The sequence below is a fragment of the Pithys albifrons genome, chromosome 34 (assembly GCF_047495875.1).
Source record: "Pithys albifrons albifrons isolate INPA30051 chromosome 34, PitAlb_v1, whole genome shotgun sequence".
Lineage (NCBI taxonomy): Eukaryota > Metazoa > Chordata > Aves > Passeriformes > Thamnophilidae > Pithys > Pithys albifrons.
Window position 1 is genome coordinate 1,313,149 of NC_092491.1, and position 23,280 is coordinate 1,336,428.

At 46.4% G+C, this 23,280-nt stretch overlaps 1 protein-coding gene and 1 long non-coding RNA gene across 2 annotated transcripts in view; both read right to left on the bottom strand.

Moving 5' to 3' along the window:
* Positions 1-9,779: 9,779 nt before the first annotated feature.
* LOC139684183 (uncharacterized) lies at positions 9,780-14,864 on the bottom strand. The gene is made up of 3 exons (XR_011699872.1): positions 12,657-14,864; positions 10,775-10,801; positions 9,780-9,821 (listed from the first exon to the last, which is right to left on the bottom strand). It is a non-coding gene; the product is annotated as an uncharacterized lncRNA (long non-coding RNA).
* A 7,248-nt stretch (positions 14,865-22,112) lies between these two features.
* LOC139684170 (zinc finger protein ZFP2-like) overlaps positions 22,113-23,280 on the bottom strand; it is a 152,486-nt gene continuing 151,318 nt past the window's right edge. The window contains 2 exon segments of the mRNA XM_071579771.1: positions 22,113-22,192; positions 22,661-22,684. Coding sequence (XP_071435872.1) covers positions 22,113-22,192; positions 22,661-22,684 — 104 coding nt within the window.

Here is a 23,280-nt window from a genome sequence, read left to right on the forward strand (position 1 = left end):
AATGCCAACTGCCCAACACAGAGTCAAAGCCTCCCCCTCCCAAGAAATGGGAGAAAGGAAAAAACCTGGAAACTCAAAACAGGTTTATATATTTAAACTAATTATACATATTCATACAGAAAAGAGAAAATTAAAACTACAATACAACACACACTTACACAAGTTAGATAGAACAACAATTTTCTACCTCCCACCGAAAACAGATTTCATTAGATTCATAACGCACCCCAAAGACACCCAGCAAAGAACAGAAAAATAACAATAAAATGTACCTACTTCCCTGAACTAAACCAAAATGCAAAGTAGCGGCGGCAGCAGCCAAGGCCCACCTCAGCAGGACAGCGGTAGCGTGTCTTGTCTCTACTGCAGACATGATGGAACTGAGAGAACACCTCCTACTCTACTGTATTTATCTCAGGTTTGCATCATCTGGGATGAAATATTTCTTTGGTTCCTTAAGGCAGGTGACACCCGTCTCTCCCAATCTACGTGGAGTCTCTGAGCCTGCTACACTGAGGCCTGGCTAAAACTAAAGCCAAAACTACCACACTTGTGCAAGTGGGTAAGTGATGGTTACTGACGTTGGCCCTACTGTGGTTTGTTAGGATTCATACATTTTCAGGCTGGCAAACCAAAGGCAAGTTTGCAGGTGCCACTTCTAAGATAAGAATGGAACTTCTCTCGAGAACTTGAGCTGGTGCAGAAGCAAGAAATGAAGCCTGAAGAAACTCCACACAGTAACACTAATAGAGCTCTTTTATAAAGTTAAAATAAGTTGCATTAAGACCGTTTAGATCTAGCAATTTTGGGGAAATATGGATTACTTAATAATTAGCTATAGCTGTGTGATGTTGGATGGTTTGCATGGCGGGGGGGAGAGGTTGAGATTGTGTGTAACTGTGTGAAAAAGTAGTTCTGAATGTAGTCCCTCCTGAAACTTGAATATTCTTGCACAAGAATAGTTTAAATATTGTTTATGTAAAAATAGTTGCACCTTTCTTCTGCTGCTGCTGCTCTTCCCTTCTCTCCACAACTACCCAATAACTGTCATTCATGACAAAGAGGACGCAGAAATAAACTACCAGAGTAAACCTCATAAAATGAGATGCAGTCAAGTGATTTATTTAATGATATGGGTGAAGCCCCTGAAAAACCCCTAAAAGGCTCAATTGAGAACTGTGGAGTTCAGGCATTGTGACAGCGACGTGCCCACTGCAGGAGAAGAATGCTGGAGAACATCTAAGAGACCTGAAGGTGCCCAAGGCCATGGGACCTGACAAGGGACAACCACAGGTCCTGAGGGAACGGGCCAAGCAAGTGGCTAAGCTGCTGGCCATCATATTTGAGAAGTCATGGCAGGCCAGTGAAATTTCACTGACTGCAAAAGGGGGAACATAATCCACCTTTTTAAAAAGGGAAATGAGGAAGACCCAGGGAACTCCAGGCTGGTCAGTCTCAGAAAGACTTGGGGATGTTCTTGGGGGTGCTGGGGGACAAGAATATCAGCAGGATGTGGCATCCCAGGAGGCCAACAGCACCCTGGCTGTGTCCAAAGCAGTGGAGTCAGAAATACTGAACTTTGTTTTAGATTTTCAACATTCCGATAATCATGTCATTTTCAGCTCGTTTCGAATTTATGATTAATTACTGAATGAGACTATTAGTCTCATATATATGACCTGAGAGATCATGCTAATTTTTATGATAGAATCATGTTACACTGACAGTTTTATTTGCACTGAACAAAATTTCTTACCATTGTGTCCTAGTTCAGCAGGAGGGACCAGCTAACCCTGTGTGGGGGTGATCAAAGCTGTGTATTCTACCCCCTCTATTCATTCCCCAAGGACAATGGGCCATTAGCAGCAGCTGCCCAGGGAGCCATTATCACCTTCACACTCAGCCTGAGGGGGTGGAGCTGCTAATGGGCCATCAACAGCTCAACACCCCCTGGCTCCCAGAGTTAATCACCCATTGTGTGAGTCCCCGCCCAGGGGGAGGGACTGAGTGCTCCCTGAGGGTACATAAGTGGTGGGTAAGAAAACCTTGGGAACCTCTCGTTGGATCCAGAGCAGCAGCAGGACCTCGACAGGAGGAGATCCCCGCTCTCGCCCAGACCACAGCCCTCGCCTGCACCAACAGGTTTCTCTCTTCTTTTGCTCTGGACTTGGGGGAACCACAGGGGTCTCAGCACAAGGGCAAACAAACCCCCTTGGGTTTGTGCCCCAGGACACTGGGTTATACTGCTGGGGTTTGTGCCCCAGGACACTGGGTTGTACTGCTGGGTTTTGTGAGTTGAAAGCAATTTCCCTTTGTGCCAGTGTATTTACTGTAATATTATTATTAAACTTTAGCTCTGACTTATAATCTCTCTCGTGGTGAGTTCATTTCCCCTGCTGGTTCGCCTTTAAACCAGCACACATTGGATCTTTCCAAGGGAACAGGAAGAATTACACATAGAATGTGACCTTTAAATTTCTAATAACAGCAGCTTCTGATTGGGCTCTTCCTCTTTAATGTCCACTGGTATTTTCTTCTTGGATTTATTCTTACTTAAAGGCCTTAAAATGGGGAAAGAGCTGCACTCGCAACTGGACTTTTTGGAGCTCCTCTTTGGAGAGGACAAACCTGAGGTCAAACTCCTGAAGGAACTTTGATCCCGCTGAGATCTCAAATCCAAATTCTGCAGCTCTATCTTCTGGCACAGAAGGACCAAAGGAAGAATCTCCAAAATCCCTCAGTTTGTGCCCATAATATGGGATTTTTCCCCAAATCCCTCAGTTTCTCCCCCAATCCCTCAGTTTGTCCTGAAAATATGGGATTTTTCCCCCAAATCGCTCAGTTTGTCCCCAAAATATGGGATTTTTCTCCCAAATCCATCAGTTTGGCCTCAAATTCCTCAGTTTGGCCCCACAATATGAGATTTTTCCCAAAAAAATCTCTCAGCTTCCCCCAACATATAGGATTTTTCACACAAATCCCTCAGTTTGTCCCAAATCCCTGTTTGGCCCCAAAATATGGGATTTTTCCCGAAATCCTGGTGGTTTCTCCCCAAAATAATAGAATTTTCACCCAAGCCTCAATGTGTCCCCAAAATTCAGGATTTCTCAATCCCATTTATCCTCATCCCAGTTTATCCCAATCTCAGTTTATCGCAATCCCATTTTTATTCCCAATCCCATTTTTATTCCCAATCCCATTTTTATTCCCAATCCCATTTTTATTCCCAATCCCATTTTATGCCCAATTCCATTGTGTTAGGGTGAGTTCGAAAAGATGCCAGAAATCGAGCCAGACACGCTGTCAGAGGTTAACAAACAGGAGTGTTTTATTCACCAGAGATTGATAAAATGACAGGAGTTTTATGGTGGAAAAGGAGGGGGAAGCTGCTGCTTCTTCTCTTGCTTCAAATTCTTCTCCTCTCTCTCCCCAAGCTCCCTCCCCTAACAGCTCTCTCCTCCCCAGACAGTCTAACCAATAGGAGAGACTCAAAATAACTGTAGTTTATGCAAAGTCTGTTTTTCTTCAAGGACGAAATTCTCACTTTATCAGCTCCTTCTCTTTAGAACTAGGCAGGAGAAGGGTAGATCCTCCTCACAGGTGGCAGTTAGTAAAAACATGGACCAAAAATGTCAACAATTCTAATTCCTGATACACCCATTTTTATCCCAATCCCATTTTTATCCCAATCCCATTTTTATCCCAATCCCATTTTTATCCCAATCCCATTTTTCCATATCCCAGTTGTCCCAGTTCAGCAGGTGGGACCAGTTTATCACTGTGTAGGGGTGACCAAAGCTGTTTATTCTACAGCCTCTAATAATTTCCCAAGAACTGTTCCCAATGGCCCATTGGCAGCAGCTGCCCAGGGCACACCTGACCCCTCAGGCTGGGAGCTGGCTGGGAAAGAAGCCTGGGAGAGGAGCTGGGAGAACTCCCCTCCAGGGAGTCCTTGGCACCTCCACACCCACCTGAGGAGTCATGTCTGCTCATGGGCCAGCAATGATTCCAAAAATCCCCCCTGACTCACAGAGTCAGATCACCCATTGTGGAACTCCCCACCCCAGGGGTGGTACTGGGTGTTCCCACCTGGACCTGAGGGGATAGAATCTTGGGGGTTTGGGGACTTGAGGAACCACTCAGCAGACCTGGAGTAGGACCAGAACCTCAACAGGAGGAGACCACCACTCTGGACCAGACTGTGACATCATCTGCACCAACAGGTTTTTCACTTCCTTTTACTTTGGACTCAGGGGAACCATGTGGGGCTCAGCACAGGGGCCAACCAAACCCCTTTGTGTTTGTGCCCCAGGACACTGGGTTGCACTGCTGGGGTTTGTGGGTTAAAAGTAATTTCTTTTTGTGCCATTGCATTTATTGTAATATTGTTATTAAATTGGAACTCTGCCTTATAATCTCTTTTGTGTTGTGTTCGGTTCTCCTGCCAGTTCACCTTTAAACCAGCACACAATCCCTGCAGAAGATCCTGCACTGACTGAAACTGGTACCACAGGGCACTCCATGCACACAAACCCGAACCCAGGTCACACTCCAAACACAATCTCAGCTTTAGCAACTCTCATCAATTAAAGCAGTTCTTACACACCAAATACTTCAGAATTCACGACAAATTTGCATCTGTATTCCACATTCTTACATCAAGTAAGTGTTACACAATAACCCAAGTGAATTTTTCATACAACCTAAAACACACTAACACACTAAAGAAATATTTACATTTCCTCAATGTGTGGTAGTTTGTCCTAGTTAGGCCTTAGTTTTACTTAGGCCTAGATTAGGCCTCGGTTTAGTAGGTCTAGGTAGGTGCTACGTAGATTAGAAGAGACAAGTGTCACCTAACTTAAGCAACCAAAGAAATATTTCATACCATAGCAATGTAAGCTGGGTTTCAAAAGCAGTGTAGGATGGGTTTCTTTCCCCTTCTCTTCATAGCCACTGTCCTGAGAGGACCTGCTGAGACTGTTTTGGGATAATTGGGCCTTACTGCCACTTCCCAACTATGTTATCTTGGGAAGTAAATATTTTGTTGTTAGTTTCTCCCTTTTTCCTTGCTGAGTGTCTCTCGGCAGATGTCTCTTGTGGGATTGAATTCAAGTTTGCTATCCAGTGGGGAGGTGGAGAGTTGTTGTTATCTTCTGGCTTTGTGTATATGTGTGTGTATGTGTTGCATTTCATTTTGCTTTTAACTTTCCCTTTTCTGTGTAAATAAATAAGCCTTTGCATTTTAAGTTCCAGTTTAAGGTGTTTTTTATTCCTTTCTCCCTTTCCCTTGGCAGAGGGCTGCGTTGCTGTGGTGAATACTCGGCGTTTTGCCAGGGTCAACCCACAACACAATATTAATGAATACCTTTAGGTTTGATAAACCCAGAGCACATGGGCAAACCCCTTTCCACAACATGGATAGTTGTGCAGAACAGCACAGTGTCCAATGACATGTGGGCAACTTCAGCCCCTGAGGGACTCAAACCCTTCGCCCCTGTCTTGGGCTGAGCTGGCAAAATGCCAACTGTCCAGGACAGAGTGAAAAGGGTTCCTCCTCCCCCCAACCAGCCAAGGGAAAAAGGAGAGGGAGAGGAAAAAAAAACCCTCAAACCAGGTTTATGTTGAAACTAACCCCATGTATTTATACAGAAAAGAGAAAATTAGGAGAAAACTACAATATAACACACACAAGTTACATATATATAACAAGGAATAACTTCCCACTCCCCAATTAATACAAAGCAAAGTCTATTACACCAGATCTGTAAGTACTCTGAGAGACACATAGCAAGAAACAGAAAGAGTAACAACAAAAATGTTTCTACTTCCCTGAATGCAAACAAAATGCAAGCAGAGGCAGCAGGGGCAGAGCAAGGCCTGCTCCAAGACAAAAGCTGGATCACGTCCGGCCTGTACCTCGGCCATGGCAGAACTGACCAAGCCACTCCCACACACTGGATTTTACCCCCTTTGAGATGATGTAGTATGGTATGGAATACAATATTATTGGCTGGAAGAAGTCAGCTGTTAGCTAGCCCAGCCCAGCTTAAATCAGCTGACAATCCCAGGTCTAGCTGAACTTTAAAACCTAAATTTAGGCCCACCTGGCCAAAGCCATAACAGCCCCCCAGTTCAGCAGTTACAGTTTCACCTTTAAGTGCGACTTGTACCCACTTGCAAATTGTTTCTAAATTATATAATTCCTTTTAACTAATTAGTGTTCTATCTATTACTGCTTATTAATGTTGCGCTTTCAATGCTAATCAGTCCATATCTTTAGTCTTGTTAGTACTTTTCTCCTCTGGTAGGGACTTTCCAACAGAAATACTGAGCCTTTCTTCCTCTTCTTCTTTATCTGCTGCTTTTTGCAAAATGTCCTTGTTCTGCATTCCAGATGTCCAACTTCAACAATTAATCTTTCCCTCACAGGCTTCATTCACTGAGGTGTATCAGAATTAGCTAAATAAAATTTACAGTTCTAGTGTTTTCCCAAGCTAAATTCTCCCAGAACTAGCTTAAGAAAACTTCTTGTTAAATGCTGGCTAAAAGTGTTTTAAGGCCTAACACAGCTTATGACTAATTAAGACAACTAATTCAAAAGTTTAATTAAAACTGAAAGAGAAAAGAGACCAAAAATCCCCTAGTGTTGTGAAATTTCTAATTCTGCTTTGCAAAATGTTGTTTGCACGGCAGGGCCGCTGAACAGCATGAAACGCTGAGTCGCTTTGCTCTGGTACACACTGTCTAGCAATGATAGCAACCAGTGTTCCATGTATTAGAAGTCATACATTAAACTAAGCCAGATATTTCAATAGGATAAAATGGTAAAGAGCCAAGATTTTGTAGGGTTAGAGACAAGGTTTTACAAGTTTGACAGGTCACGTCATTGAACAAAGAAAACAACAGTGATGAAGATGCTTTAAGACCACCTTGAGGGATGAAGTCGAGAGACCACTACCCAACTTCAAAGTCAAAAGGAAAGCTCCACCAAAGATTTTGCCCAGTCATTAATATGAAAATTAGAAGGTGTTAACTATGAACTTAAGACTATAAATGGCTTATTCAAGTTAGGTGAGTTTTGCCCAATATGAACTGGCTTGCCTCCAACATTGTCAATACCTTTGCTGCTAAAGAAAAAAAGCTTCTTAGCAGTTCTTTTTTTACAGCGTTTTAGCTTATCAAAAACCATTTAAAAAATTAGAAAAGTTACATCATTTCCAACACTGCTGCCATCCAGATGGGCCTGAATAGGCTGGAGAAAAATAGGCTGACAGGAACCTCTGCAAGGTAAACAAATAAAAGGGAAAATTTCTGTAAGTGGGGAGAACAAGCCCTGGCACCAGCCCATGCTGGGGGACACCCCGCTGCAAAACACCTGGGCAGAAAAGGACCTGAGAGCTTGTCATAGGTTCAGCTAGGTGGGCCTAAATTTGAATTTTTTGAAGTTCAGCCTAGGCCTGGAGCTGTCAGCTGATCTGGGCTGGGCTAAGCTGACTCCTCCTAGCCAATAGTGTTTTATTTCATACCATATTAGGCAGTTAAATGCCTCCCTGACATCCCATCCCGTCAGATCTCGGAAGCTCAGCAGGGTCAGCCCTGGTTAGTACTTGGATGGGAGACCTGGGAAATGCCGGGTGCTGTAGGTTCTAGTCCTGAGGACTTCACTGGCACAGTCCAAGCTCGCTCGGCCATGGCAGGTGAACCTCAGGAGTTAAACGGTGGGGCCAGTTCTGCACACCCTGTGCCTCACCTAAAATCCACTGTGCAGGCTGGAAGGGCACAGCCACGTGGGGACAGCCCTGCCCAAATCTGAGCCTCACCTGAAATCCACTGTGCAGGCTGGAAGGGCACGTGGGGACAGCCCTGCCCAAATCTTGGTTCGTGAAGTCGAGCCACACACACACACCATACCATATTATGACATTTCCAGGGAAGTGGAATCAGTGTGGGAGTGGTTTGGTCAGTCACCCCACAACTTTCTTGCCGGGAGGACACACACACGGTGCAGTTCCAGGAGAGACAGGGAGGACCAGGCCCAGCACTGGCCCAGCAGTTGTTTTGGGAAGTAAAATGTTTGATGTGGGTTCTTCTCTCTCTGCTCGGGTCTGGTTTTCTGGGGACTGAGTCTTTTAAGATACTTTGGGGTTAGAATAGTGGACTTTGTGTGTGTACTAGGAAGTGAGGAACTGTTCCTTGCTGCTCTTAATTTGTGTGAGTATTTGTACTTTCTCCTACTTGTCTCTTTTTGTCTGTAAAATATATGTATTTTTAGCAAAGACGTGGCTTTAAGTTGTTTTTTTCTTTCCCCTCTCTTTTCCTCCCTTTCCTCGGTGTTGGGGGGGGAGGCTCTGACCCTGTACTTGGAGGGTTGGCAGTTTGCCAGCTCAAACCAAGACAGAGCTCTAGTGGGCTCCAAGCTGAGGAATCTGCTCTTCCCACAAAAGGATATTGATATCCCAGGCAGTATTAGGAGTGAGGCCACAAGTTGAGTCAGGTGATTTTTGCTTTGTCCTCAGCACTGGAGAGGCCACAACTGCTGTTCTGGGCTCCCCAGGACAAAACAGACATGGAGAGACTGGGAAGAGTCCAGGGAAGGCCCACACAGATGATTCAGGGATTGGAGCATTTCTCCCATAAGAAAAGGCTGGGAGAGCAGAGACTGTTCAGCCTGGAGAGCAGAAGGCTTGAGGGGATCTCAGCAAGGTTTATCAACACCTGAAGGAGTCTCTTTCCAGAGGTGCCAAGGACAGGACACGAGGCAATGGACAAAACTGGAACACAGGAGGGTCCTTCTGAACATCAGGAAACACTTTGTTACTGTGACAGTGACCAAGCCCAGGTTTGACTCACTCAGAGAGGCCGTGGAGTGTCTGTCCTTGGGGATATTCCAGAGCCATATGGAGATGTGTGATGGGCGACCTTGGCTGGTTTTCAGGTGTCAACAAAGCCCCTCTGTCACTGTCCCTCCTCAATAAAATGACAAATACCAGGCTAGCAGGAAAAGAATACTGGTTTTACAGGAAATGTAACCTACCTCTGGAAGTGCTCTTTTAACTTCCCTTCCCTGAGCACAAAATATTTTCCTCCAAAATTTTCATTCTGATGAATATTGTGAAAAAATTTCAGAGCTGGCCACTATGACAGATCTGTCCTGTCCTTCACTGGCTTTGTTCAGGAGACACAAATTAGGCAGCAGCCTGATTACACTGGGATTTGATCACTGGCTGTACAATATTGATCTATGAAAGACAGAGTAAATTATTTGTCATCATCACAAAACTACAGTATTTCCAGAGGCTCAGGGTCAGGCACTGCAGTAGCAGGGTCTAGGGAGAAGAAGGGAATGAATTTCCATTCCTGGGTGCTGTCACCAGCAATGCTAAAAGTGAACAGAGCTGCTCCACTATGGACATTGTAAAACATCACCTCCTTGGCTGAAATGTTCAGGAAGATCCCAATTACTTTCACCTTCTCTCTCACACTCAGACGGGTCCGACGCTTTGTGTAGGCCCAATAGTCTTGCCCATCTTCCAACCCTATGGCCCAGAAGCCTTTCTCAGGGGACAGAGTCAATGTCCCTTTGCGAGGCACAGAGTCCAGGGCAATACCCAAGGCCCAGTTTCTTCTTGTCCCAACAGCTACTTCCCAGTAGCGTTTCCCAGATGTGTATCCTTTCTTTGCCAGCACAAACAGATGGGAATCAAATCTCTTCTCATTGCTGGGCAAGTGTCTGATGACACCAGTATCTTTCACTTTAGTCCCACCTGCAGAGATTTCCAGTCTGGGATAAGCCGTGTCAGTGTCCAGAGTGAAAAACTCTGCAAAGGTCAAGTAAGGCCATGAGGAGCAGAAAACATAAGCTCTGTTTTTCTGAGCCTTTCCCTTCTGTGCCCTCATGTCCCTCTCATTTTCTTCCCCCCCCCTCCATGCCCAGGTGCCCTCAGCAGCCTCAGGGCACCTCGAGCTTCTCCCCTCCCCTCCTGCCATGTCCCTCCCTTGGGCTGCTGACACAGAGAGTGGCAGCATGCATGTCCCAAGTGCCAGGCACTCAGCCAGTGCTCCTGGCACTCCAGCAGGCAGCACCAAGGAGGAGGCTGTGGGCATGGACACCCTCTCCCTCCATCTCTGCATTGCTGGGGATTGGCCTGAGGAAAAGGAGCAGGAGTTGTCAGCAGCTGCAATTAGCTTTGGGTGTCTTGATTAACTCCTTGACAAAGTCTGAAGGTGATTTTCAAGCTTTAAGCAGTTTCTCTTCAATAATAGGACAGCACCAGTCTAGGATATTGCTGTCACATGGATTAGAGTGGAAGAATGATCTGCAGTGCCACAGGGATAAGGGAATGTTTCTTGCCTCAGCTTTCCATGTTCAGCAGGGGATGAGATGAATCCCTGCCAGGACTTGATCAAGCTGCAATGGCAAGAACTGAGCTCCTGCAGCTCAGCTCAGATTTAAAGAAGGAGCTACTCCTGCAGTGGAGCCACATCAGCTGCAGACCCTTTTGCTGAAAGGCCCCAGAGGCGAGAGCAGGAGTGGGAGGTGGGGGCTGCAGTGGGCAGGGCAAGGTGGCTGTCCCTGCTCCCCACAGCTGAGATGGCTCCTGACAAGCACAGGCAGGGCCTTTGGCAGCACAGGGCAGGGAAAAACTCATCAACCCCCCCAATGATCTGAGTGTGTTCCTCCTGCAAACAGCTCTCTGAGGGGGTTGGATGTGTTTTCCAGAGCTGCCCTCAGACTCCGAGGAAACACCTCCATCATCTCCCTTGTACTTACCTGCAAAAGACAATCGCTTTAAACGCCCTGTGAGGAAAAAAAGAGAAAGCAACAATGAGTGGATTTCTCAAGCCTTTCAGGGGAATCTAAACAGCTCATCAGGTGCAAGAAGTTGACTGGGGAAAAAGGAGAGAAAACTGGGATATTCACATTCTAACAGAAGTTATAACAATGTGGGAATTACAGGGTGAAATGCAGCTGCCACTCTCTGGATGGATTGTGCTCAGCATGACTGCAATCTATTCCCAGTGACTCCACACACACACAATCTATACCTGAAGCATCTGCTTAGGGGAATGAAAGGGAGGGTGGAGCAGAATGGAGCCCCCCTGGCCAGGCTCTGCTGCAATCCCTGCGGGGGTGGGGGGAGGAACTTGATGGCCCCTGGTAGCTGATAAACCTCACAGCAGCTCTCAGCCAAGGGGGAGAGGAGAAGATGTCTTGCTGCTGATCCAGTAAGTGGGGAAAAGTTGCTCTCCTCAGATGAACTTGGTTCGTTATTATCTCTCTGTAATACCAACACAGATCTCCATCCCAGAGTTTTCCATCTTCAAAGTATGACCACCCCTCCCTGTTCATCTGCTTTGTATTTTACTACCTATTATGTTTGAGAGTGAAGCAAAGGGATTTTACACCTATCAGTACCAAAAGTACATATGACTTGAGTCTCTCAAGCAGCATCTCCATTCCCTGATTCAAAAGCTACTCATGTGCTACAATACTCAGTTCCTGCTGTGTCCCAAAAGGAACTTCTGCAGTTAGAACTGACTTGGTGTGGTGGGTCTGGCTGAGCTGGAATTTATTTTCCCACAGTAACCCTTGCAGTGCTGTGCTCTGCATTGGTAACTAGAGGAGTGTTGATAACAGGGCTATGTTTTGGCTACTGCTGGGCACAATATTCCTTCTTCAGCCGGGAGCTGAAATCGTGGCAGGGGACACAACTTAGGCCAGCTGGGTCACACTGTTCAAGGGGATATTCCCTGTCTGGATGGGAATGGGAGGGGCTAGAGAGGCTGGGTGGGCATCTGGCATTCAGCCAAAGTGAACCCACAGCACTTGGAAAGGCAACCAGTGTTAACTCCTGGTTGCTGGCACTGAGGAGCAGGTAGCATCTCACTGTAATACCAACACACCTTTCCATCCCAGAGTTACCCATCTCCAAGGTACGACCACCCCTAGCTGGTCATGTGCTCTGTATTTTATTGACTGTATCTTTAAGAGAGAAGCAAGAGGATTTGACACCAATCACAGTTCTCTGTGACTAGAGCTGTTGACAGTGATGATGAAATTCGCACCATGGTGTGTACAACCCCCTGGACAACAGATGAACTGTTAAAATTACTGTAAAAATATTCAGGACAATCAAGGGAATCCAAAGTTGAATCTGTGTGGGAAGTTTTCCTCATGGGTGGGGGACTGAGTTTTTTTGGAGGAGGTGGAAACAAGAGGCTTTTGGGAACACAGAGTGTTTCTAACCACCACACTGAGAGATGAACCTCTGGTAGGACTTGAGCAATGTTCAATGGCAAGAACAGCTCCTGCAGCTCAGCTCAGATTTAAAGAAGAAGGAGCTACTCCTGCAGTGGAGCCACATCAGCTGCAGACCCTTTTGCTGAAAGGCCCCAGAGGCGAGAGCAGGAGTGGGAGGTGGGGGCTGCAGTGGGCAGGGCAAGGTGGCTCTCCCTGCTCCCCACAGCTGAGATGGCTCCTGACAAGCACAGGCAGGGCCTTTGGCAGCACGGGCTAAGGAAAAAACTCATCAACCCCCCCAATGATCTGAGTGTGTTCCTCCTGCAAACAGCTCTCTGAGGGGTTTGGATGTGTTTTCCAGAGCTGCCCTCACGTTCTGAGGACTCACCTCCATCATCTCCCCTGTACTTACCTACAAAGGACAATCGCTCTAAACGCCCTGTGAGGAAAAAAAGAGAAAGCAACAATGAGTGGATTTCTCAAGCCTTTCAGGGGAATCTAAACAGCTCATCAGGTGCAAGAAGTTGACTGGGGGAAAAGGAGAGAAAACTGGGATATTCACATTCTAACAGAAGTTATAACAATGTGGGAATTACAGGGTGAAATGCAGCTGCCACTCTCTGGATGGATTGTGCTCAGCATGACTGCAATCTATTCCCAGTGACTCCACACACACACAATCTATACCTGAAGCATCTGCTTAGGGGAATGAAAGGGAGGGTGGAGCAGAATGGAGCCCCCCTGGCCAGGCTCTGCTGCAATCCCTGCGGGGGTGGGGGGAGGAACTTGATGGCCCCTGGTAGCTGATAAACCTCACAGCAGCTCTCAGCCAAGGGGGAGAGGAGAAGATGTCTTGCTGCTGATCCAGTAAGTGGGGAAAAGTTGCTCTCCTCAGATGAACTTGGTTCGTTATTATCTCTCTGTAATACCAACACAGATCTCCATCCCAGAGTTTTCCATCTTCAAAGTATGACCACCCCTCCCTGTTCATCTGCTTTGTATTTTACTACCTATTATGTTTGAGAGTGAAGCAATGGGATTTTACACCTATCAGTACCAAAAGTACATATGACTTGAGTCTCTCAAGCAGCATCTCCATTCCCTGATTCAAAAGCTACTCATGTGCTACAATACTCAGTTCCTGCTGTGTCCCAAAAGGAACTTCTGCAGTTAGAACTGACTTGGTGTGGTGGGTCTGGCTGAGCTGGAATTTATTTTCCCACAGTAACCCTTGCAGTGCTGTGCTCTGCATTGGTAACTAGAGGAGTGTTGATAACAGGGCTATGTTTTGGCTACTGCTGGGCACAATATTCCTTCTTCAGCCGGGAGCTGAAATCGTGGCAGGGGACACAACTTAGGCCAGCTGGGTCACACTGTTCAAGGGGATATTCCCTGTCTGGATGGGAATGGGAGGGGCTAGAGAGGCTGGGTGGGCATCTGGCATTCAGCCAAAGTGAACCCACAGCACTTGGAAAGGCAACCAGTGTTAACTCCTGGTTGCTGGCACTGAGGAGCAGGTAGCATCTCACTGTAATACCAACACACCTTTCCATCCCAGAGTTACCCATCTCCAAGGTATGACCAACCCTAGCTGGTCATGTGCTCTGTATTTTATTGACTGTATCTTTAAGAGAGAAGCAAGAGGATTTGACACCAATCACAGTTCTGTGTGACTAGAGCTGTTGAGAGTGATGATGAAATTCATACCATGGTGTGTACAACCCCCTGGACAACAGATGAACTGTTGAAATTACTGTAAAAATATTCAGGACAATCAAGGGAATCCAAAGTTGAATCTGTGTGGGAAGTTTTCCTCATGGGTGGGGGACTGAGTTTTTTTGGAGGAGGTGGAAACAAGAGGCTTTTGGGAACACAGAGTGTTTCTAACCACCACACTGAGAGATGAACCTCTGGTAGGACTTGAGCAATGTTCAATGGCAAGAACTGAGCTCCTGCAGCTCAGCTCAGATTTAAAGAAGAAGGAGCTGCTCCTGCAGTGGAGCCACATCAGCTGCAGACCCTTTTGCTGAAAGGCCCCAGAGGCCAAAGCAGGAGTGGGAGGTGGGGGCTGCAGTGGGCAGGGCAAGGTGGCTGTCCCTGCTCCCCACAGCTGAGATGGCTCCTGACAAGCACAGGCAGGGCCTTTGGCAGCACAAGGCAGGGAAAAAAACTCATCAAACCACCCTTGATCTGAGTGTGTTCCTCCTGCAAACAGCTCTCTGAGGGGGTTGGATGTGTTTCTGTCTTGGTTTGAGACAGTAAACTGCTAATCCCCCCCAAGTATAGAGAGAAGGCCTCCCTCCTAACACCAAGGAAAGGGAGGAAAAGAGGGGAAAGAAAAAAAACCACTTCAAACGATGTTTATACTAAAGCTACATATATTTTTACAGAAAGGAAGAGACTATTAGAAGAGAGTACAAATACACACTCACACAAGTCTGCAACAACACATTCCCCACTTCTTAATGAACACATTACTTAAGAAAGAACTTATTCCCCAGGGAGACAGACTCAACCAGAAAGGAGAGACCCAGAACAACACAGTTTACTTTCCTGAGATATCCTGTGAGCCAGTGGTGGGCCTGGTCCTCTCCATCCCCCCTGGGACAGCATCGGGCGTCCTCCCAAGAGGAGGGCTGAGAAGCGACTGCCTTAACCACTCCCACACTGGTTCCTACTGCCCTGGAGATGATGTCATAATGTGGTATGGAGTACAAAATTACTGGCTAGAAGAGGTCAGCTGTTAGCTCAGCCCAGCTCAGGTCAGCTGACAGCTTCAGCCTAGTCCAGACTTCAGAGCCCAAATTTAGGCCCACCTGGGTGAACCCATAACAGTTTTCCAGAGCTGCCCTCAGGCTCTGAGGACTCACCTTCATCACCTCCCCTGTACTTACCTTCAAGCAGCTTTATTTCACGAAGCTCTGTGGGAAAAGAAAAGTAAAAGCAGACAATAAGCGGATTTGTCAAGACTTGCTGGAGGATTCAGACAGAATTCCCAACTGTGGGAAGAAGGCTGGGTAAAAGATTAGATAAAAGTGGGATATTCATATTGCAACAAAGGTTGTAACAGTACAAAAATTATGGGGTGAAATACAGCTGCCAATACCTGGATTATGCTCAGCATGGCCACAACCTGTTCCCCAGTGTCTCCACACACACAGTCTGTGACCTGGAGCACATTCCAGGGTGGATGAAAAGGAGGGTGGAGCAGAATGGAGCCCCTCTGGCCAGGCTGTTCTCTAATCCCTGCAGGGAGGGGAACTCAGTGGTGCCTTGTAGCTGACAAACCTCACAGCAGCTCTCGGCCAAGGGGGAGAGGGGATGTCTTGCTGCTGAAGCAGTAACTGGGGTGAAATCACTCTCTTCAGAGGATCTTCATTATCATCTCACTGTAATACCAACACACACTCCCACCCCAGAGTTACCAACCTCCAAGGTATGACGATCCCTCACTGGTCATGTGCTCTATATTTTATTGACTATATTTTTAAGAGAGAAGAGAGAAGATTTTGCACCATTCAGTAGCAAAGTTATGTATGACTGGAGCCACTCAAACTCCAAATAAATGAAAGGAAAGAATGTAAAATTGAGTTAAGGATGGGGAGCAGCTGGAGAATACTCCATGGTAACTTCTGGGACTGGCCAGTGGGCTGAACATTTCTCTCCCCCTGAGGGCCATCAAGTGGGTAAGAATTGTATCTTGTGTTTGCTGAATGATTGTCTTGAGCTAAATTGTATTGTGCATTAGAGCTTGTCTGGAGATCACTTCCAATTCCTTTCTGCACTCAGGGACTGTCACTGGCAATCCTCACAACTTAAGCTGTCCCAATTCTCTATTATCAGGCTATATATGAATAAAGACTGTTAGTCCCTGAACTGTTAGTGTGAGTCTTTCACAGGCACTGACAGTCACAGGCAGTGGGGAACACACATGAATAAAAATGTGGCAACCTGGGAGGAGTCTCTTGTGTGGTGATGGGTGTCCCTGGACAAGTCAGTCAAACCACCCTCGGATCCAGCGGATGCTTCAGTGAAGTCTCCATGATGAGACTCTTACAGATTGGTCAGGCTCAGAGGTCTCATCTTCCCTGGGGTGCTCACAGACCAATCAAGCCCAAAGGCTTTGAGGAAATCCCCTTTCACATGACAGAATTTTGGGATAGTCAGCAGGATGGCCATGGAGACACTGCTGCAAAAGTAGAAATGTGCTGTTTGCCTGGCTGGGAAAGAGGGGGCTCCAAAGTCTGGGAGAGATGAAGGTGGTGGAATGCACTGGACAATGTCAGGCTGAGCAAAAGTCTAAAGAGGGAAAAGGTAAAGGGGCCATTTGTGCAGTTTTAGGAGCCTGTTTGACTCATGCACAGAAGGATGCTAAAGATTCCCTTGATTCCAAATGGATTTCTGATGTAGAGAGTGCTGGTTTGAAGTCAGACAGTGATGGTTTGAAGTCATCATTAGCTGTTGAGAGGGACAAAAAGAAAAATTGGGAATCTGAATTGATAAACTGATGATTGAAAGTGAGGCTGACCAGCAGTAGACTCTGCTCATTGCAGCTGCAGAGACAGCCTCCTGTTTCTGTCAGGCAGCTCCTAAGGTGGTATCTTATCCAGACCCTGAGACTTGGGATTGGGATGTTTGGAGGGACAGTGATGATGGTGATGAAATTGTGTGGCCCCTGATTCCAAGAAGTGGCTGCTTTCCTTGTGACCATTAGTTAAGACTGAGACAGCTGTTGATAGTGATGATGAAATTCATACCATGGTGTGTACAAGCCCCTGGACATCAGCTGAACTATCAAATATTACTGTAAAAATGTTCAAGACAATCAAGGGAATCCAAAGTTGAATCTATGTGTAAGTTTTTCTTATGTGGGGAAACTGAGTTTTGCTGAAGGAGGAGGAAGCCAAGAGGCTTTTGGGGTCCTGAACTGTTTCTAATCACCACACTGGGAGATCATTATTATGCCATAACTGCAAGGGCTGTGTGCTGGGCAGGGGGTGTAGATCCCCAGAAGAGAGGAGACCCGCTGGTCACTGAAACACAGACCCTGTGACTTGGCTGTGTCAGTGCTGGAGGCAGCAGCTCACAGGCAATGGATGAGAGAGATCCTACATGGAGATCTCCAAGGGAAGCTCCCACTGATCCAGCACAGTTAAAGCTTCTCATTTGTGGCCTCCCTGAAAGTCTGAAGACAAGTGTTTTAAATGTTCAAGGTCACTTGGAAAAAGACAGAAATACCAGTTGCAGTCACAGACAGACCCAGTGAGATCCCATTCCCTCTTGGCATGAGGACGTACAAGACAGAGTTGGATACAGGCACCCGTGGGCTGGACCATGAACTCACCTGCAAAAAGCCTCTAGACTGTAAATGGTGACTTTGTCAGCTTAACATTCATGGTCCAAATTTAATGGAAGGTCTAAGGAAAGACTCAAACTGGATACGGAGCAGGGTGACCTGTGGTGTCGGGCTCAGGAGCTGGCCTGTATCAGTTTTTGTTACATGGTGACTCCAAAAATGTCCCTTGTGAGTGAGTTCAATCTTTGATTGCAGGAAGGAAAATTACTGGGAACGAGGAAAGACAATCTCAGAAAACAATTTATGCCTCTGGATGAGTGTGTACCTTCTAAACCTGGATAGGACTCAATGGATTTGACAGAATCCCTGAAAAAAACACCTATCCCTGAGGTGGGCAGGGAGCCACCCTGCCTGGTGGGTAATAGCACCACTGTGGCTCCAAATGAATGCCCCAAAACTATAATTAATATTCCAGTTGTTCCTCAAAAGATTATGGTTGAATTTCTAATTGATTCAGGGGCTCATATTTCAGTAATTAAAAGAAAACAGCAGATATTTTAGGAATTATACCCAGTTTCCCTGAAATACAGTTTACTGGAATTTACAGAATAGTAAGGGAGTGTCCCCTGGCAGAAATTTCTGCCTGGCTTCCAGCAGAAAAGCAGTTTACTAGAGCTGAAGTGCCTGTGGGGGCCCCACACACAACCATTCTAGGGTTTGATTTACTGTTTGGGCAAACCTGAAAACTCCCAGATGGAACTCTATGGAGTTTCCTGGTGCGAGGCAGTCGATTGTCAGGGAGACAAACAGAATCTGAAAGAATGTGGCACAAACCAGACTCTAAAAAATGTATCAGTCCATTCAGACATCAATACCATTGACTCCTCCCAAAGTTACTGATGGGAAGCCATTCCTGCTGCCAAGAGTGGCACTTACAGGCACTGAGGGGGTGGTAACAGATTTGGAAAAAAGAGGCATCATTAAAAGGGCTCCTTTGCCTTCTAATTCACAGGTGTGGCTGGGAAAGAAGCTGACCTGGTAGTGGTGATTTACAGGTGATTACTGACAGTCAAATGCCAATAGTGAACCTTTAACTGCAGCAGTCTGGAGCCTTGCCCAGACAGTGACACTGATCCAGGAGGCTGCTCGTGCTTTCCTGGCTTCCCAAGCTGTCAAGGACACGTTTTTCAGAATTCCTCTTCATGGGCAGGATAAGGCACAGTTTGTTTTCACCTGCAGAGGGACTCAATACACTTTCACGAGGCTCCCACAAGGATACAGCCATTCCCTGACTGGTGCTCACCATGCTTTGGTAAAGGGGCAGCAGAAATCCCCATTCTACCTGATATTACAGTCTGTCAATACATTGATGATGTCCTGAGAGGGGCAGATGATCAAGAAAGGTTGAGACACACAATGAAAATCATTTGAGAAACACTAATTGAACTGGGATTGGAAGTTCTAGAAGCAACATGAGAAGAATTCGCACAAGATGTTAAATTCTTCTGAGTCTGGTGGATTAAAGGAGCTGCTTCTGTTCCTTCAGATACTCTGGAAAAAATGGGCATGGGCAAAATCCATCCAGTGGGAAGGAGCTACAGGAAGTTGTGGGAATTTGGGGATATTGGCACAAACATATTCCTGGTTCATCTATCCTTGCCTGTCCCTTACACAATCTGCTCAGAAAGGGATAATCATGGGGATGGATTGAATATCATACAAATGAACTGGAGTTATTAATGAAAGATCTGAGCCTATTCCAGTAGATTGGTCCTATCCACCACACTGACCATTTCCATCTGGAATGGGTTTTCCATGAAGGTGGCTCTCACTGACACCTGTGGCAGAAGGGACCAGAAGGCAACAAAGAGCACTAGAATTTAGTGCTCCCACTTTCACTGATACCAAAACGAGGTATGCAGAGCTTGAGAAAGGTTTGCTATCCATGGTGTTGTGGTTTACCTTGTCAAAATGCCAAGTATTTACCACAGCAATGCAGACTCCCTCTCAAGGGAAAGGGAGAAAGGGAAAAAACCCAAACCTGAAACTGAAATTTGAAACAGAAAGGGTTCATATATTTACAGAGAAAAGGGAAAATTGAAAGCAAAATGCAATACAACACCTACCCACAGAGGTAAGAGATAACAAAACAATTCTCCACCTCCTCACTCACTAGCAAATTGAGCCCCTCTGAACACCCCAATAAGGCTGAGCTCCCAGAGATACCTGAATTAGGACAAGGGAGAAGGTAACAGTAAAAATGTTTACTTCCCAAACCAAAACAGATGTGAAGTAGCAGTGAGGCAGCAGTGGGCCCAGTCCTCCCAGAACAGTCCCAGCAGGTCCTCTCAGGACAGCAGCCATGAAGAGAAGAGCAAGAAAACCCCTCCTACACTGGTTTTATACTTTATGTCAGCTGGTATAAAATATTGCTTTGGTTGCTTAAGTCAGGTGACACCTGTCCTTTGTATTCTATGCAGCACCTGCCAAGGTCTACCTGGGCTAAACAACCACACATGGTGAGTGCTGAAAGGAGCAGAACAGATAAGGAGAGGACAGAGAGTGGTCATTCAGGGACCCTTCTGTCTCATGCATGTGGTTCATAAAGGCACAACACTGCCCACAGGGATTGCTTAGAAAGCCACGGTGCATAAATGGTATTGCTTATTTGGGGAGTATTATTGAAATTACGCCAGACACCAAGGGGAATGTTAAAGTATCCAAACTGCAGAAGGTCAGAGGTGATGCACTGGTATTTTAACCCAGACCAAGCAGGCTGTCCCCAGTTTGGGAGGCACCTCTGGTGAAAGATGAGAGTAATCTCGAAGAGGGTGTGGTTCTGATGCCTTAGGATTTTATATATTTGTGGATTTTTATGTGGCTGTGTATATGTCTTTCTCACATTTGAGGTAGCAGCAAACAGCTGCCACATTCCTAGATTTCTGTCTCAAGGGTAAGATGGCAACCAGAACATCACCTTTGGGACACATGTACCGGGACTACAATAACAATACATACTGTAGCCAAAATAAGACAGAAGGCCCAGGGCCCTTGGAGATGCTCCAGCAGGGCAGTCCTGGGGGTGGCACCAGGGTGGTACAAGGGGTGAAGGGTTCTTGGGTTGGATGGAACCTTAGGTTATGGTAATTTAGTAGGGTTATAAATTTATAAGGCCTCTATAGTAAGCACGTGCCCATATACCCTCTGCACCCATATGCCCCACTCGCCTGTATACTACAAGCACCTGAAAATTTTCATTAAAGAACTGCTCTCTGCTTTACCTATACTAATGTTGTCTCAAAAGATTTTTCCTTGAGTTTAGGCAACAGTTCAGCATCATCTTACAGACAGGGCAAGGAATGGCATTATAAGGCCATGGCACTGGAAGTGACCACAGGAGAAGGGTTAAGTGAAAGGAAGTGCACAAGTCAGATGACTCGGAGCAGTTCTGCCACCTGCACAACACAGCACTGGCCACAGGGACACTGACTCAAATGTTGTTTTCAAAGGAGCCACTGAAGGGATTGGCCACTGGGCAGCCAAGGACTGCCAGGTAAACAAAGTGCCAGTCTGGAAATCTCATATTTGAAAAAGTTGTTGCAAACAGCAAAAGGAGAGTGTTGTGCACTGGTTGGGTTAAAGGACAAGATGGATGTGATTCAATCCCTGCTCAGTTTGATCAGCAGGTGGAGAGCCTTGCACAGCTGTGGAAGACTGAACTCAAACCATGACCCAGCTTGGGAAGGGCTGCTCCAGTGGTGACATGTAAAGTGGGGCCACAGCAGATGAGCCAACTTATGTTGGGAAGGGAATTGCCTGGGGAGGGCCCTTGTGAGTGAAGGTGTGTGAGCAAACAGGGACTGCCTGTCCCCAAATGTCAATGGTGACTCAACAGGGACCAGCCCAGCAAGGCACCTCCTTTCCATACTGGAGTGATGAAAACATTGAGGCAAACCTGGGAGATTGATTCTACCAGTCCATTGCAATCATCAGGTGGAAAAAAACTATGTCCTGGTAGGAGTGGAAGTTTTCTCTGGTTTCACTGTGAAATCATAAGGGTTCAGGACACTCCCCCTTGCAGAGGAAATTCCAGGTGACAATGGGACACACTTGACAGCTGCAGAAGTGCAAGGCTGGGCCAATAAAGAAGAAATCCACTGGGTGTTTCATACTCCAAACTGCCCCCAAGCCAATGGTGTTGCTGAAAGTACCAGTGGGCTGCTGGAGCAATTTTCTAAAATGCATCAACCTGGATTACACCTGGGATTGTTTAATGCTTTCTGCCAAGTGAACAGCATGTGGCGCAGAGCTGGATGCTGAAAGTGAAAGCCTTTGGCACATCTGCTCAACCAGTTGTGCCAAAGGTCCACACTAAACACAGGAAATCCCCTACTGGGTTTTATGCTGCACAGCCTGTCTCAGTAAAATGTGTCCAATTGGAGCAGTGCCTGTAGATACAAGTGATCATTCCAATGCTTGTGCTCATAACTTTGTAGGCATTTTGGGATGTGATTGTAGTTATTCAGCTCCTGTTAGATCTTTTCAATCACTAAAATCTATTTATACTGCAGTTCAAGACTCGCGGCCTACTCTCATGACTAGGAACCTCACACGGGTGATGAAACTCACACTACAAAGACCTGTGGGTTTTGCTGAAATAAGCCCAAAAACCTGGACAAAAGACACTGATTATTGTGGAATTGATTAATGTGGAAGAAATACATCACATGAGTGATCTGCAGTGCCACAGGGATGAACCCCTGTCAGGGCTCAAGCTGAGGTCCTCTAACTCAGCTCACATTTAAAGAAGGAGGAGCTGCTCCTGCAGTGGAGCCACATCAGCTGCAGACCCTTTTGCTGAAAGGCCCCAGAGGCCAAAGCAGGAGTGGGAGGTGGGGGCTGCAGTGGGCAGGGCAAGGTGGCTGTCCCTGCTCCCCACAGCTGAGATGGCTCCTGACAAGCACAGGCAGGGCCTTTGGCAGCACAGCCCAGAGAAAAAACTCATCAAACCACCCTTGACCTGTGTGTTCTTCTGCAAACAGATCTCTGAGGGGGTTGGATGTGTTTTCCAGAGCTGCCCTCAGGCTCTGAGGACTCACCATCATCTCCCCTGCACTTACCTTTGCGCAGTTCTTTTAAATGCCCTGTGGGAAAAGAAAAAAGAAAAAGGAGGTAAGGAGTGGATTTGTCAAGACTTGTTGGGGGATCAAAAAATGTTCACCAACTGTGGGAATCTGACTGGGGGAAAATGAGAGAAAAATGGGATATTCACATTCCCACAGAAGTTATAACAGTACAGACATTGCAGTCTTAAGCTGCCCCAAGGGAGGTTTAGGTTAGACATTAGGAAGAAGGTCTTTTTAGAGAGGGTGTCTTGGCATTGGAATGGAATGTCCAGGGAGGTGGTTGAGTCACTGACCCTGGAGGTGTTTAAGAAGAGACTGGATGTGGCACTTGCTGCCATGGTCCAGTTGACAAGGTGGTGTTGGGTCAAAGGTTGGACTCAATAATCTCAGAGGTCTTTTTCCAGACTAATTGGCTCTGGGATACTGTGATAACAATGGTCCAGACATGCTGATTGCAGTTGGTTCTAGTCAACAGTTTCTAACAGCTACACAACACTCAACATTAATTCCATATTCCATATTAACAGGGTGGGATGCTGAGGATGTGGGTGTGTGACCTGGATGGCAGTCACATCACTGGGGTGAGTGTTGTCTGCCAGGCTGCTGAGGTTAAT